The sequence below is a fragment of the Drosophila gunungcola genome, chromosome 3R (genome assembly GCF_025200985.1).
Source record: "Drosophila gunungcola strain Sukarami chromosome 3R, Dgunungcola_SK_2, whole genome shotgun sequence".
Lineage (NCBI taxonomy): Eukaryota > Metazoa > Arthropoda > Insecta > Diptera > Drosophilidae > Drosophila > Drosophila gunungcola.
Window position 1 is genome coordinate 29901267 of NC_069139.1, and position 16747 is coordinate 29918013.

The 16747-nt window shown below is 43.5% G+C and overlaps 1 protein-coding gene across 1 annotated transcript in view; it reads left to right on the forward strand.

Annotated features, from left to right (window-relative positions):
* The window catches only part of LOC128266400 (neuroligin-2), a 56107-nt gene extending 40507 nt beyond the window's left edge, over positions 1-15600 (forward strand). Inside the window, 4 exon segments of the mRNA XM_053002894.1 lie at positions 5119-5308; positions 10313-10464; positions 11159-11274; positions 12772-15600. Coding sequence (XP_052858854.1) covers positions 5119-5308; positions 10313-10464; positions 11159-11274; positions 12772-14783 — 2470 coding nt within the window. The 3' untranslated portion in view covers positions 14784-15600.
* Positions 15601-16747: the final 1147 nt, after the last annotated feature.

Here is a 16747-nt window from a genome sequence, read left to right on the forward strand (position 1 = left end):
CGTTTAAGTGTTTCATCTCTTTAAAAATATTTAGTTTTTATAATTGTGGTATTCATTAAAATTATTATAATTAAAAGTAGTATGTAGCTATCATATTAACTATTCTCTATATTTTTTTTTTGGGTGTATTGCCTTAAATTTTACAAAAATCGAGTATTTTTCGTCTTAAAAAATCGTACTCTAAATTTGTATTTGAATTCTTCTTGCTACTGAATATAGCAAAATGGGTACAGCAAGTACCATACCAAATAATTTTGGTACGCCTGTAATTTATTTACCCCAATGTGGGGTAATAAACACAATGTGCATATTCCTTTTTATGTTGCCTTTGAATATTTATTGGCCCTTACCATGTCCTGGGCCTAGATAAAAATGGGATCCTTTCCCGTCACCGCCGACGGCAGACTCCGTCAATCATTGAGGCTCTGATTGGAGCAACTGGCGGCAGTTTCCAGGACACATACAAGTTACAGGCTCCAGAGTCCTGACTGTTTAGCCTGGCTGCGGATGAACACTTAGCTGGCGACCCTCGTTGGATGCACGTTAAGTGGGGTTCATTAACCCACACTACTCCCCGCTTCGCACTCCGATCCACCGCAGAAGTCGGGCATTAACGCCAGTTAGTGGTCCGCATCCGAGTCTATATGTGCGCAGGCACATAGGAGACAGGAGTTGTTTCGCTGTGCTTGTTGTGTCTACAGGCATATCGGGTGCGAGGGTTCTGGGTGATTAAATGGATTTGATTTCACCCTTTTTTCCCACGCCGGGGGCACACTCTGATTTGAGCTGGTGCTTTAAACAGTTGAGGTTGGGAATGACTTAAAGTAAACCGAACTTAAAGTGCCAGGGATGTATTCAAATGTTTAAGGTCATTAAGGAGCGAGCGTTCTCTACCAAATGAATGAAAATGCTTGGATAATTGTCCACTCGTTTGAATGCCATTAGGAGCATATTCTCATGCCATGCAATTCCCGCTTGGTGCAATTTAAAACCAAATTGCATTTTATTCGAAAGACCAGTCGCACTTCATTAGCAAACTCCTCAACAAATTCGTTACAGCCTGCAGCTGCCAAAAGTCTAGGGCACTAGAAAATTGTGCACCCGGACGAAGTACGGCGAACACCTCCGTCTGTCTCAGGCTCTGTCTGCATCTGTATCTGTATCTGTATCTCCGTATCCCGTATCCGCTTCCGACTCTGCCTCTGTTTGCGAGTGTGTGTTTCGGGCGGAGAAGTGTTTGTTTGAGTGCGGAAATATTTAAAGTGTCACATACGCTGCTCGGAAATTAAATGTGAGTGTTGCTTCACGCTCCAGAAACGAGCAGCGGAAGTCAGCAACCTACACTGTGCGACCAGGTTAGGGGCAAACGTTTTCATCGTGGTTAGCCACGAGAAATGAGGGTGCTAATTTGCCATGTTCTTTGTTTCAACTCATGCCGAGCCTGTTAAGTTAACTTGCTAAGCTCTGACACATAAGTCTTGCTGAATAACAATAGTATTAGAAGATTACACGTGACTAGCGCGATTAGCAATAGTTTAAATTTTTTGCAGCAATATGATAGAGAATTATGATAATTTGATTTCTTCAAAAAAAAAAAATAGTTTTCTCTTTGCTGCTAATAGATTTGAGAACTGTACTTTAGCAAGGATTTTTATTCTCTAGTTCCATTTGATAGGATTAAAAATGAAGTTCCCCAACAATGTAAGATTAAAACTAAGCTTTTTTAAAGAGTTGCTTATGGACTTTGCTGGTGAGAAAGTAAAGGTGTGGATTAATCTAAAGTCATCTATTTTAAATACACGTGAATAAAATTTGAACGGTACTGCAAATTGCATCACACTTGTGAGTTCCCTGAATGGTCATTCCTGGGTCTCCACCTGAGGTGCGCAAAGGAGGAGGGCTGCCCAGGTGGGCGTGGCACTGCTCTTGGAGCAAAACAAATGACGCTCATCGCTTCTGTTAACCTCTTCCACCTGCTATTTGTTTCTGGTTTGTTGTGTGTGCTTTTCACTGCATACTTTTGAGTGTTTGTTGTGCACATTTCCGGTGGCCATTTGTGGGGGGCGTTTTTGAGTGTGTGTATGTGTGTGGGGGTGGGAGTGGGTGTGGGAGTGGCAGTGCCTGTGGATTGGTGTTTCGAGAGTTCTGCGGTTACTTTTGAGTATTTTCGTGTGTTTAACCGCTTTTGTGGGTTGTTTTGCGGTGCGTGTATGTTTTACGTAACGTTGTCGTCTAAATACATATGTATATATATTTAATTATTTTGTCGGCGGCACTGGTCTCGCTCATGAAACTTTTGGGCTGGCGTTAGTCTCGGAATTGTTCCACTTGTTGTTCGTTTGCGGCGCACTTTAATCTTATTTCCTCACCAACAGCACCACACGTTCGGGTTATTCAATGTTTTTCATGGGATTTCCCCAATGCACATTCGTCCAACTTTTAATTATGCGTTTGTGCTGGTCTGCTGGCATTCGAAATTTGTTTACTCGACTTTTTGTTTGTTCTTGCATTTCGCGCGATTCCCAAATTATATTTGCCATGACACATTTTTAGCTCTCCTCAATGGGCAGATAAAAGTTTTTCCACCCTCCCCAAGCGGAATTATCATGGCTTGCATGCATTTTTAATGAAGTCGGTTGTTGGTTTAATGCGGGCATTTCGATGAGCTTATAATAATGCCACCGTGCGGAGGATAATATGATCCAGGCTTTAAGCAGCTGCGGGAACCTTAACACATGTACATTCCGAGCCCCAATCAGTTTTAAACTTTATATGCTGAAGGCGAATTTCTTTTCATTTCTGAATTCACTTAAGGCTCGTATTTTTTTATTGCGCATACGCATCTGAGACCTCCGACAAAACGCTCTAAGCGTCTGTTCAACTATATGGGATTACATAATAGAAACCGCAAATAAATATCAAGCGGAGCTGAGCTGTTTCGATTCTGATTCCGACTGAGATTCCAATGCAAACATGTGTCTCTGGCGACTGGAACTGACGCATACCGTCACAGTTCTAGAAACAAATATTTCAGCATGTGTTTCCTTAAAAAGGCTTTCGAATTTGTAAAAACAGCAAAACAACGAGGCCCTTAAATCGAACCTTAAGTTATCATCGTGAACCGCATTTATTTTCAAATCAAGCTGGCAACATTAATGAAATTTGTGACATATAATTTTGAGCTCTGCTGTAGAAAAAAATACGTCCTTTGAATCCAGCAGGACAGCAGCAAGAGGAGCCAACGAAAGGCGTCTTGCGGGCCACCTTGGGCCATACATTCATGAGTGGCACCGTACTCCCCGCCGTGCGCTGACTTTGCCTCGCTCGAGGCTTCTTCACGGGGGTCGCCTGCGCTGGTGCTGCCTGAATGGAGGTCAAAGTGCATAACTTAAGTAGCCGACAATAAAATGCATAACACGGCACACAAAATACAAGCAGACAAGCCGGGCAGCAATGGAAAACTAAGTACAGCCCGTACGAAAATGTGCAATATATGGCTCTATTTATTTGTACATTAGGCCACGCCAAGACGTTGCAAACTCGGTGAACACATGCCCTGGAGCGAGTGTGTGTCCTGTGGCATGTTGTACCTGCCTCAACAGCTGCTCGCAAAAGGCCAAGTGTTGTGCTTGACATAACACAAGGCAGGCACGGGGGGAAATCTGTATTTTTTCCTGACTCCGTTTCTTTCCCGCTGCGCCATAATAATTTCATGCTGGGATGGACTTAAGCAGAAGCATGCCGATTTATCTAATGTCGGGCTGGAGAGCAACAAATTTATTAAAGAAAAGCAGCGCAGGGAACCATTTTGATACTTGGAGAATGAATTATTTTCCAGGAACTCTTTATATTTTTGCATCAGCAAAAAACTAGTCAAAAGAATTGAATGGTTTTGTTGTGTTCACCAGTTTAGTTCAGGCATTTTCAAAAAGTTTATGCAACAGTCAATAATTTATAAGAATAAGATGCTCAATTAGTACCAACTTATGTTAAATGGTTCATTGAATTTTAAGAAACTTTTTAAAAACAAATTAAAGGCAACTTAAGATAGTTCCACAACTTGTGAAACGTTGAAAGTTTAACAAACGTTTCGCCAACCAAAAAAGTTTTCTTTTAAATATTCTGTTTTCAAATTTGATATTGTTGTCATGTATCTCGTTGTATGTTCATAATCGCAAGGCGTTTTTAAGATCGTGAAGTGCTAGAATTACATTTGGAATGACCTAATAAATGAAATGAAAATGCAAAGTTGTTAATTTTAATTAACATTTTTACATTACATTTTATATTTACAAATTTATCAATTCGGACATACAAAAATCTATTATATATAGATAATATGTCCTAAATTTTTTTGGTAATTTCAGATTTTATAAAACATTCTAAGTCATTAATTTTGTTAAACAAATTTAAGTAAAAATTTAGTTTCTGTTATTGCCTAACTTATATTAAATAGATAGAAAGGTAAACATACTTGACTGTCGAGGCCTCCAAATTAAGGAGGTAGACAAACAAATGGTTTATTTTTAGGTTACCAACCAATTTACTTCGTGTATTTATTCCGAATGGCTTTAAGCAAACAATGGTACAATCAAGAGAATTATTATCAACATGTTTAGAAATATATGTGAAAAAAAATAAGATATTGACCATGTAACATTGACATTAATAAACTAACTAAATATCTTTGTGAAATCCATGTAATTATATACAAAACTTTTTGTGATAGGTAGAAGTGAGCAAACAATTGGTAAATTTAGTTTATAAATGATTTGCGGGGGTTTCATTATATTGACTTGGACTGAAGCGCAAATCTTGCAAAAAAATCAATTGGAATCAGCGAAATGTTCATGGTTCATTCACGATTTTCGGCATTAGTCTCCCATTGTTGACTGGGAGTGTCCCACTGGGAGTGCTCTGCACAAAAGCCAACCGCGTAATTAAGCTTAACGTACCGAGAGTAAATACACATAACGGGTAGCACACACACACACCCATGGCCATAGACACAGTGGGCCACCAAATGTTAACAATGCACATTACGCATACGCCACGTTGCCATGATGTTCCGCTTGTTTCGGTCCGCACACTTACTGTTTCCTTCCTCCCTCTCCGCAGATACCAGGACATGTACAACAATCCGATTAAGGCCACTAATTTGGAGCACCGTGACGTGGTCCTGGACATTCTGTCCGATGCGCGAGTGGTTGGTCCGCTGCTGCAGACGGGGATGTTCCACGCGGATGTCAATCGGCGCAATTATATGTACGTATTTGGCCATAACAGCGCGACCGGACCGTATGCCCACGTAAGTATTAGCCCTCCTCGCTGCCCGAATGGCGACTCCAATTACATACTCTGCAGCGCATTTAAATTAAACGCCCGCGGTCCGGCGAAATGAGCCCAGCATGAGTTGGCATCTAATGAGTTTTCATAATGTACTCGATACCTCCGCATCCGCTCCCGAATTGCCCGTCCAACAATGGAACAATCATGCTGAAAAGTTTGTGGCCCTGGGCTGCTAAGTCCAGTTCATCACTGGCTGACGGTGCTTGTTTTTGGCTTTTCGGCCAAAACAATTCGCAAGTTTGCAGCTGCCTTTGGGAAATGATCGTATTTAAGACATTGAACCCCGCAGCAACAGAAATGGCTAACTATTTACACAGCGAGAAGATTAGAGGCACAAGGGAGAGTTTATTTTTAGGATATAGGTTAAAATCAATAGCAAGCTTCCCTTAAGATGGAAAGTAGGGTTTGCATGGAAGAAAAATTGATTGGTCGGTTTTATTACTTAACAAATAGCCTTATCGTGGGAATGAAAGGCAATATGCGGACAATTCTTACAAATATTGCAACCTTTCACCGCAACGATTTATTTTTTAAGGAAATAATAAAACCGACCAGTCAATTTTGAGACATACCTCCAATATTGATAAGAAATATCTAAAGATTAGGCTGCACCCGAAGGCCTCTTTAGCCAGTCTGATTTTTCAGAAGAACTGTGTTGAATAATTAGTAGTGATTTTGGGACTATTTTTCTCCCTGTGCAGCTAGAAATGGAGGAATCCAAAACAAAAACATCGCCAGACAAGTTTCGCTAAGCAGACGGCATCCTTTGACTTAGGGGTCATTTGAGTCCGAGACGGGGTCACTTTCGAGGGGCGGGAAAGAGGTCTGGCTATGGTTATGGCTCTCTGTGTCCTTGCTGCTCCGACTCGGTTAGGTTGCCGGTTTTTATGGCTTTGTCATGCTTATGGATTTGTTACTGATTGCCTCGCAGAGATAGCTTTGTGCTGCCATGAAGCTGTCGTGGCCTCGGACCTCCGCTACTCTACAGTTAAATGGGCATATTGATTTGTAATTAAGATGATTGGATTGATAAGCAAATGGGGAGGGCTGAGCGCCTGCAAGAAGTAAACATTTCCAAGGAAATCCTTTCATCTTCGCGCAGAACTCCCCTTGGTTAGGGTCCTCAGAGCTTCGACTTTGCCTTCCTAGAAAATTAAAGAAAGCCGTTGGCAGAACCCAAATTGCTCAGCAGACGGAGGGAAAACTTCCACAAACAACCATACAGAAATAATGAATTTGAAAATAACTCAAACAGGGATACAAAACAAAAGAGACACTCCCCCCGCCAAGCGTAAAGTTATTATTTCGTATTATGTTTTTGGCAACTCTAAGCCTTGCGCTAAGCGAATTTTTATGGCCGCAGTTGCGGAGCAGTTGGCCATAAAACAAACTGCAACTGCAAATAGATGAACCGCTCGGAAACAGGGTCTTTTGTATGCGACAACAGCTTGCGGCATGCGGGGTGCAACAACTTTTTAATAGCCCGCAATTAAAGTATGAAAATAAGTCTGACATATGGCCAACGGTTGCCATCGACTGAAAGTAGCCAAATCACACAAAAGAACATGTTTATGCCCCTGATATATGGCCGGATTCAGCAGCCAGGCATCGCATTGGTTGCGAATAAATTGCGAGAATAAAATTCACTTAAATATTTCGTGCTGCTCGGTCGGCCCTTAACATGAAAACCGGATCCCAAGGATATTCGGGCATGCCTACAAATTATCGCTGGCTGTCGGCAACGCAACCTACTCTTTTTCTGTTTCTTTTCTTTTCTGTTATTTTCTGTTATTTTCTGTTTGGGGACCAGACTGGCAAACAGTCAGACAACTTAAGGCCCACACAACGCACAACATTCCGACTCTTATTGTGTTTCCACCAACAACTTCATGGCCAAAGCCCAGAGAACTTGACTGGATGCGAATGAATTTGTGCATAAACTGCGCTTCTGCACTCCATCTCGAGCGTCAGCCACTCCATCGCTTGGACCACGCCCACTCAGCAGACTCCGCGCCCCCGCCCCGCCCCCGTTGCCCCAGCTGCTTTGACTATCTGCCTTGGGCCGCGGGCTTATTGTGAAACTTTTTGGCACATGTCTTGTCTGTTTGCCTCGGCCTCAAAACGGGCCAAAAGAGACTACTTACGTTCTTGGCTTGAAGTGTCCGGCCATTCCACTGAGATGAAGAAGCGCCTCAGGGCGATAGTTAAAAATAGCGAAAATTATGCCGAGCGCAGATGATTCCGGCGAAGTGGGGATTGTGCTTAAAGTATGGCCTAATAGATTTAATCCCAGAGACAGCCAAATAAAGTTGGTAAAATGGAACAATGTTACAAGTTTTAAATTAGTTTATATATACAAATGTACTAGTAGGCTTTACTTTTTAATGCTCAAAATTCAGGGTTTTCTTTGGAAAAACATGAAAGAACCGTATCATCCGTAAAACGTTATTTAGTCCTTAAAGGTCTAGGAATTCTTCTTAAATCAATTAGTCCACCATTGTTGAATTTAATCCCGAAGACAGTACGCAAAAAGCGCACACAAATAAACAACAAGGGAATTGGATTAAATTGCTGCTTTGGAGATTTTTCCATTCTTTTTTCTAATTTCCCAAGCTGAGCAATAAACTCAGCGAGCCGAAAACTTTGGCAAAACAAGTTCCAATTTATTTAGGCATAATCGAGGGAAAAGAGATGAAAACGGCATCGGCTTGAGGACAGTTTAATAAGTTTTCCATATTAAATTTGGCATTTTCAACAGTGCTGGTGCGCACACAGACTCACGTAGACAAACGTCATTATCATCGCATTCTAAACGCGGTCAGCATGCCAAGAATTTCCGCAACAGCCCCACAAATAAAAAACATTTGAAGTATGTCCCGTCTGGTCGCCTTCTTTTTTCTTGGGAAAGTTTTTTCCTCGACTATTTGGGCATTTACCCCCCTCGCACTTTCTCCTACTGATAAGAATGCGAAATGGCTGGGGAAGGAAAGGAAATTTATGAAAATAAATAAAAATGAGGAAACTAAAGTTTTTATTTCGGTGCGTGGTTGAAAGTTTGCGACCGAAGTCCGCAAAAAGGTTTTTGCGACTCGAGTGTTTGGCAAATGCTGAAAAACGTGCTTAATGTACACAGCATTCTCTTTGTCAGAAAGTGTAGTGAGGGAAAATATTTAATTACCGCCACACAAAAATACCAAATTAAAGAGACCTGGCCTCGTCGCATTCCTGCGAAGTCCAATAAAATTATAGAAAGATGAGGGCAAATCGAGCGGCATGGAATTCGCACCGCCTGGCAAATTCACGCGCCTTAGGCTTCAAATTGCCTTAGGCTTCAAATCCTTAGTCGCACCGTAAAGCGTTTTGCCTAAGCCAATTCGGGGGAAATATTTTTGGAAATTTTACACGCTGCGAGTGCCATTAACTCCATTAGGTTTATTACGACAAATGGCGCTAAGTCAAATTGTTGCTACCGCTGCCGTGGGCAAAAAAGGAGGCAACTCTAGAGTGGGCCAACGGAGGAGCATAAATTACGAAAGTTACGCATTTATTCCAAATTGAATTTCCGCCTCCGCTCCGGTAATTTTTATTTGCAACTTTAGAGCAAGAACCGTTGGCCAATGACGATTATTTGTTACAGGAAGTGCCCACGTTTCGGCCAATGGAATAAATACATAAATTATTTCGGCCAATTTATGAACATGCCTTAATTATGCAGTCGTAGCGGGGACTTGTACTGATTGAACAGAATTTAAGCGGAAGTGTTTTATTAAATACTATTAGGTTTTTAGTCAGCATTTGCAGTATAATGTATACTTTTGGGAAATTTATATTTTCCGCTGGTAAAAATATAAAAATATTTACCGACAGCAAGCACTCCATTTGATTGATTTAACCATATTCCTCCGTCCACTTTCCCGAAATGTCAACAAAATTGTAACCGCTAAAGTAAACATACGCCAGTGTGCCGCATCAATTCGAAGTTCAAATCGTAAAAACCTTTAAGATTCGCTTTGATTTTGTTATGGGGCCATCGAACCGTATATTTATGACAGAATGCCCAACGAAAAGCTTAGACTAAGCCCGGCCCTCAATGGCGAAATTGAATTCCTTTTACCCGTTTCATCAAATTCTCACACAATTGCAGCAAGAAAATCAAAAGCGAAATTCATCATTCATAAATGCCATAAAAGATTTCGGCGGCGCAGAGGACGTCGCCCAAAGACCAAAAGCACAGTCGGCAGTGCCATTTTGATGTGCTCAGACAGAAATGCTTTGTGACTTTGTTACATTTTTCATGGCAACAATAAAAACTTGGCTTTATTACCTACTTACATTCAGCGACTCCCTCCGGCGGTCCCATTCTGGTACTGGACCGCACCCACGCTTTCGGCCTGTCTTCGGCTAGCTAAATATTTATGCAGCCCGTCTAAGAAGATTGATGCCGGTTGGTCACAATGGCCAAAAAGAGCCGTTAAAATACTGCTGAAAACATTTCACACCCGATCTCCGACCGTCCGACCGACCGACCGACCGACTGACCGAGCTCCGCATTAAGTTTTGGCCGGAGGAATATAAACTTTGGAAAGAAGGTTGAAAACACTGCGAGCGAAGCTATTAATCCATAAATCACAGTCCCCGCAAGGTCGCTCCCAATAAAATCATTGTATTGGACACGGTAGTGGACACTCCTGTATACTTTACTTCATTTAAGAAGCTTTGTATCCCGAATGAGTTTTATCTTCTTTCACAGCGCTATCAATTGATTGGGCAAAGTTTGCTGTAATCTTTTTGATAATTTTGTTTTGAATTAGTGTCTTGGCTTCTATGGAACCCCTTTTATTACCTACCCTTGTGTGTTCTTAAAGTTCCCCTGCCACTTTTAACAGTCTGCGCTTTAGAGAATTCCCCCACCGACTTGATTTACTGACACTGCTGCACTGTGGTATATATATTTCACTTACAGCTACCGCATAGCATAATGGGCGAGGAACTGGCGTTCATCTTTGGGGCTCCTTTGGCCACCGCAGGTCCTTTTCCCAGCGGCAACTACACGGTGCAGGAAAAGCTGCTTTCCGAGGCGGTAATGGCATACTGGACGAATTTCGTAAAGACCGGGTGAGTACTGGTGGCCGGACTTGCAGGCCAAGAAGCGGATGTGAAAAGTGCATTTGGAGAAAGTTAGCCGGAGTTTTTGGGCTGCGAAAGTGGGGGACGAAAGTGGGGGCGGGCCATCAACATCAACACGAAGAGTCACAGCTCTGCATGCAAATGCGGATGCGATGCGGATGCGGATGAGGATGCAGTGTGGGATATTCATGAGTTTTGGAATGGCTACGAGTGCTGGCTTTGGCTTCGGTTTTGGTTTTGGTTTGGCATTGGCTTTGGCTTTGCCTTCGACTGCGGCACGTTTTGCAATCTGCAACGCTTGGACAGCGAAATGAATAGTATTTTTACTGCCGCTTTTATTATTATTCCACAGCAGCCGGGTTGTGTGGCGGCACATGCAAATATTATTAGTTCAAGTGGACGCCGCTCTGGGATGAAAATAAAGGCTGCAAAAAATGGAAATGGGTGTGGCAATCAAAACTGAAATCAGAGATCGTTAGCAGGACGATTTGGCATGCGGCTGCGGGAGGGTGTGGCTATTGGCCATAAGGCCATAACCATGTCGTTTGAATGAGCAAATGAAGGTCCGGATTATGCCGATAAAATGAGATGCTTTTCTGGGCAAACGGGGGCCTGAGTGTGCACTGGGCGATAGGACATCCGTTGGCTCAAATCCTTATCGACTGCCTCGATGTTTTTCCAGCAATCCGAAAGCACCGTGGAAGGGCGTCTTCCTCAACTCACATGCCCTCGAGTGGGATCGCTACGACCTGGACTGGCCGGAATTCAATAGGAGGGCTCAGGCATACCTGAATATCGGTGAGTGATTGACAATTGAGACGATGATTCCTGAAAGTACCAGTAACAATATACTCTCGCGGTTTAAACAAATCGATTTTTTTATAACCTTGCAGAGGGTATTATTATTTCAGTCAGAAGCTTGCAAGTATATTTATTCTTGATCAGCATCACTAGGTGGATCTAGCCTGTCGGTCTGACCGTCCGTCCGTTCGCCCGTATCGGTTTAATATTTCCGAATTTAAATTAAAATTTCATAAAAATCGGCCGGATAAAGCATTAATAAAACAAAAATAAAGTTAATTCTTCTATTTATTAATTTTATTTAAATTCTTTAAAAAATAATTTGATAGTTCAGAATTTCGTTTTTAATTTTATTAAAATTGGAAAAAAGATTTCACATAGCTGCCATAGGAAAGATCGAATAATTGGGTTGAAATTCATCATAGATTCACTGGGTTTTAAGGGGTATTTATATAATTCAATATTTAGATATTTTATAGTTGTTTTATTCTTGGAATAGCTGCAAGGGTATATTATGTTCGGCTTGCCAAAGTTTAATTCCTTTTTTTTTATTTAATTTTTTTTTATCTCTAAATTGAAATTTTGAATTTATTTTGTTTAAATTTTTATAGCCCCTAAAAAATTACATTACACCAAATTACATAAAAAATTAAATGTTGCACTTATTATTGAATAATTTTGCTAATTGCAAAATAAAACAAGAATAGCTATTGCAAGAATTAAATATTTTTGAAAACATTAAAATTATGATTTACTTGCATATATGTCTAAAAACATTGAAGCAATGATGATTTGAAGCTCAATTATTAGATAGTTATTTTATATAATTTTATTATTTCTATGGGAGCTATATGATTTAGTCGTCCGATTTTAATGAAATTTAAACCGCAATTCTGAAATATTTAACCATTACTATATGTCGAAGAACTAATAGAAAAATTTTAAAAACAGAAAAGTTATAATTTTTTTTTTTTTTTTTCTGTTTGTTCCTACGGAAGCTATATGATATAGTCCTCCAATTTTGATGCAATTTAAACTGTAATTCTTCTGCCGAAGAACTAATAGAAAAATTTAAAAACACCAAAGCTATAATTTTTTTTTCATTTATTTTTCCGATTGTTCCTATGGGAGCTATATGCTATAGTCGTCCGATCCGGCTCGTTCCGACTTATATACGACTTTTTTGGAAAGTTTAGTGCAGATAGCTTTAAATCTGAGAGACTAGTTTGCGTAGAAACGGACGGACAGACGGACGGACAGACGGACAGACGGACATGGCTAGATCGACTCGCCTAGTGATGCTGATCAAGAATATATATACCTTATTGGGTCGGAGATGTGTCCCTCAATGCGTCGCAAACTTCTGACTGAAATTATAATACCCTCTGCAAGGGTATAAAGAGCGCTGCTTATTGTTTGCAATTGGCCCTTGCCATATGATTTGTTCATGAAAGTCACAACTCAAACCTTTCTGTTTTCCCTTCTTGTACGCAGGAATCCCGCCCACGGTGGGCTACAAATACCGTCAGCTGTACATGAACTTCTGGAACAAGGAGCTGCCCGACGAACTGAACCAGATTGCGGCCATTCAGGAGCAGCTGCACGGCCCCGGCCAGGAGGTGATTGCAGGGCACATGAGCAAGTACGGGACCAGGGAGCACGGGGCGGAGGACCCCGTGCGGACCTTGAAGCTGCTCCTCCAGGAGCCCAGTCTGGCTGGTCCGCCTCGGAGTGGCGAGTCCACGGAAGCGGCGGCGGAGAACATGTACAACGCGCCGCCCACCTTCGGGCATGTGCACAAGGTTCCGGGTGGCAGTGAGTCCGAGTCCGAGCCCGACTCGGCCACCTCCGCCAGTACCCCGAAAGAGGGCGGGGAGGAGCGGCAGCCTGAGACGGTGGCCAGGTCGGAGGCCACGATGCAGCTGCTGATCGCCCTCATTGCCATCATCATAGTCCTCAACCTGCTGATCTACGGCACCTTTCTGCTGCGCCAGCGTCGTCGGAGGGCCAAGGCCCTGCCCTTTCCCGCTCCCAAGCTGGGCGGCACCATCCTCAGCTACGACGGGGCCAACGACGAGGAGCTCAAGCGCTGCAGCAAGTCGCGCGACGGGGACGACAGCTTCGCCTTGGAGCTGTCCAGGAAGTCGAACACCTACGAGGCCATCAAAACGGGCCAGAGGTCGCTCAGCTGCTCCACGGTGGACACCCACACCAAGGTCTGTGAGTGGATGTCGGGCCAGGAGGCCCTGGCCCCCAAGTCGGGCAGTTTCAGCCCGGCCACGCCCCCTCCCCCGCCGGTGCAGTCCGACGGCAGGCTGATCATATGCCGGGACATAGAGGTGGCGGACGCGGCGCTGCTCATCCCGCAGCACATGCACGAGCCGCAGCACTACGAGATGCTGTTGCAGCGGCAGCACTCGGCACTCACCGAGCCCAGCGAGGACACCCTGCAGCAGCAGCAGCAGCAGCAGCAGCAGTACCCATACCCTCTGAGGGAGCGCCCGCACTGCCACTCCGATCCGGTGGACATGATCCTGGCGGCCGACGAGCAGGTGACCAGCTTCGTGCATGCCGACGACGTGGACATCAACGTGACGAGCAGGCAGGACTCGGATGGCGCGGAGGTCGTCCCGCTGACGGCTGCCCAGCAGCTGGAGCTCCTGCGGCTGCGCAACTACCCCAAGGTCCTGCCCACGGAGCAGGACCTGGTGGACAGCAGCTGCAAGCGGAACTCCCTGCCGCCGCAGAGCCTCAGCGCTCCGCTGCCGCCGCCGCGCACCATCAGCCACACTTTGGGCAGGAGGAGGCGGGACAGCAGCAACGTGACCACTTCACCACTGCAGCTGGCCAGGGACGAGGACGAGCCCTTGAAGGAGCCCCAGATCTCGCAGAACACCCTCATCGTGGGCCCCATTGTGCCCAAGTCGCCGGCCTCCAGTCTGAAGCGAGCGAAGAGGGTGCCGGGGGCGCTCGGCGGATCCTTCCAGTCCTTCGAGTCGGTGCCCCCCGCCCACGAGACCACGCCCCCTCAGGGCGAGCGCACCGAGTGCATTTACGCCATCAAGGCCAGTCCAGCGCTCTGCAGCTGGTCAGCGCCCAACGGGGACCTGTACGCGCAGCCCCTGAAGTCGCCCTCGCGCACCTCGCTCATACCCAGGCCGACCAAGCAGGCGGACAGCCTGACTCCAGGGGACCCTCTTGGGGTGCCTCCTGGAGACCCAGCAGCACCGGCCCCGGCCAGCCGCATTCCTCAGTTGCAGCGGCAGGCCTCCGGCAGGGATTTGCCAACGACAACGGCCACGGAAGGCATCGCAAATCCCCCTGGATGCCAGCAGCGAACCGACTCCACAATATCATCGGGCTCCTCGGCATCCAATGCCTCGAATACGGACTCGTCCTACTCCTCCTCCTCGTCCTCGTCCACGTCCTCGTCCACTGGAACCGTGCGCACCGAGCTGCAGCAGTTCCAGCCGCCGCCCGGCAGAAGTATTACGACCAATATATAGAAACTCCGGGGAGCGGCTGCCAAGAAGTCCCTCAGGACATCCCGCCGAGCCCGTCGATCCCGGCGAGCCCGCAATGCGGCGACAGACAGCTGGCTGCCAGAGCTGGTTTCCTTTGGCCGGAATTTTATGGGGTCTGCGTAGATTTAATAATACATTTTGGTGTAAAGTTTATCTTTGACTTGGTTAGAGCTCTGCGAGCAAAGTTTCTGCCGGCGTAAATTAGTTAAGAAAATTGCAGTGGAGGTTTCCCTGGAGATTGCAGCGAAGGTTCGCCATATCGATGTAAGCAGCGAATGGCGTAAAGAAAACTACTTTTCCGGAGAATATTGCCTAGTGTCGCTTTAGCGAGTTGCTTGTAACTGTTTGCAAAACATATTATGTAGCTGAAACGTTTGGTAACTTAAATTAAAATATATTTTTGCAAATTTTAGCTCAGTTATGCATAGTAGATTGTATATAAAACGAAAAGAGTAATAATATGTAAGCTATAGTTTATTTGACAACACAAATATAAGCAAATCGAAGGGAAAATGGCCACATTTTTCTCCTGCTTTGTAAGCTAATCAAAGAATCCTAATATAAGCAACAGTATTTACAAACATCGATAACTTTATAACAACTATTAAAGCAAAATAATCAAATATTTTAAGGAAATCGGATTATCGTTGAATTGAATTGAATTTTACCGAAGTCCCAGCGTCAAGTATTATAAGATAAAAACTATGTTCTTTGTATTTCAAGTTAGGCTATCCTTATGCTAACACATATACATGTACTCGAAAATATAGTGAAATAGAAAATTAAACGATGAAAGCAACTTGTATGTGGCTGATTTTACATTTATTCCCATGACAACCGACAGCAGAAATGGCTACAGCTGAAATTGCCAATAAGAATGCCTTGAATTTGGCCACTCGCTCCCCAGAAGTTGTGTCAACTATTGTTGCCGCCAATTTACCAAACAAATGCTACTTACGAACATTTTTTCTCCTCTTTTATGGTTCGGCTTCTGTTTTCTTTATCTTTTTGTTGCCAATACTCTCGGGGCAAAGCAATTTCGCACTGCCGCTAACTTAATTTGCCACAGCGTTTTGCCATTTGTATCACTCGTACAAAATAGGACCCCTTCTATGAAGAAGATCGCGATTACCTTTTTGGTTAAAAAACTATGCATAAGCATTATGGTGGATAAACGGTTTTAGAAAATACATTTGTTTAGCTAGTTTTTCAATATAACTTTTGATAGTTTTTTGCCTATTTATTTTGTTTAAAACGGTTAATTTCCTTCTAAGAAATGTAATGTAATGGTAATTCTTACTTATGGAGTTATTTACAATTGAAAAGTATTTATGGGGCTTACAAAAAACGTTTCCGACTCTATTGACTGTGTATTTTCACCGCAGGAACGACGAGATTTGGAAAACTTTAAGAGCTAGAAAATTTTGATTATACGTGGAGATACTAGGAAAGGTTATTTACCTGAATATACTTAAGTTTTAACTAACTATGTGATTCACGAACAATTTTTATAATTAAACATCTATTTTAGAAGTTTAAAACTATTTAAATTCAGGTTTTTTAAGCTGGCTACTTTTCGCCATATCTATGTAATTTTTTCTGAGTGTATATAAGAGAATCACACTCAGCAGGGAGATGGAGTGTGCTTGGAAATCAGTTCAAATGTCAACATTTCTGTTGCTACACATATTTCAAATATTTGGCGTTTCGAGCATAGTTGTTAACTCTTCTCCACTTGCCTGAACTCGGATCTCCTCCCGGCCAGGACATCAAAGTTGTCGTCCCCTCGACACCGGAGAATAGTTGTGCGTTGTGTTGCTAAGCTTAGGGCCATATCCTGCAGGATTTACTGCCTCGGCAGAAAAGTTTTTTCGACGGCTTTATGCCTTACTCCCTTTGTGGCGCATTTGGTTTTTTCTTCTGTGTTGTTTTTTGGTTTTGTGCGG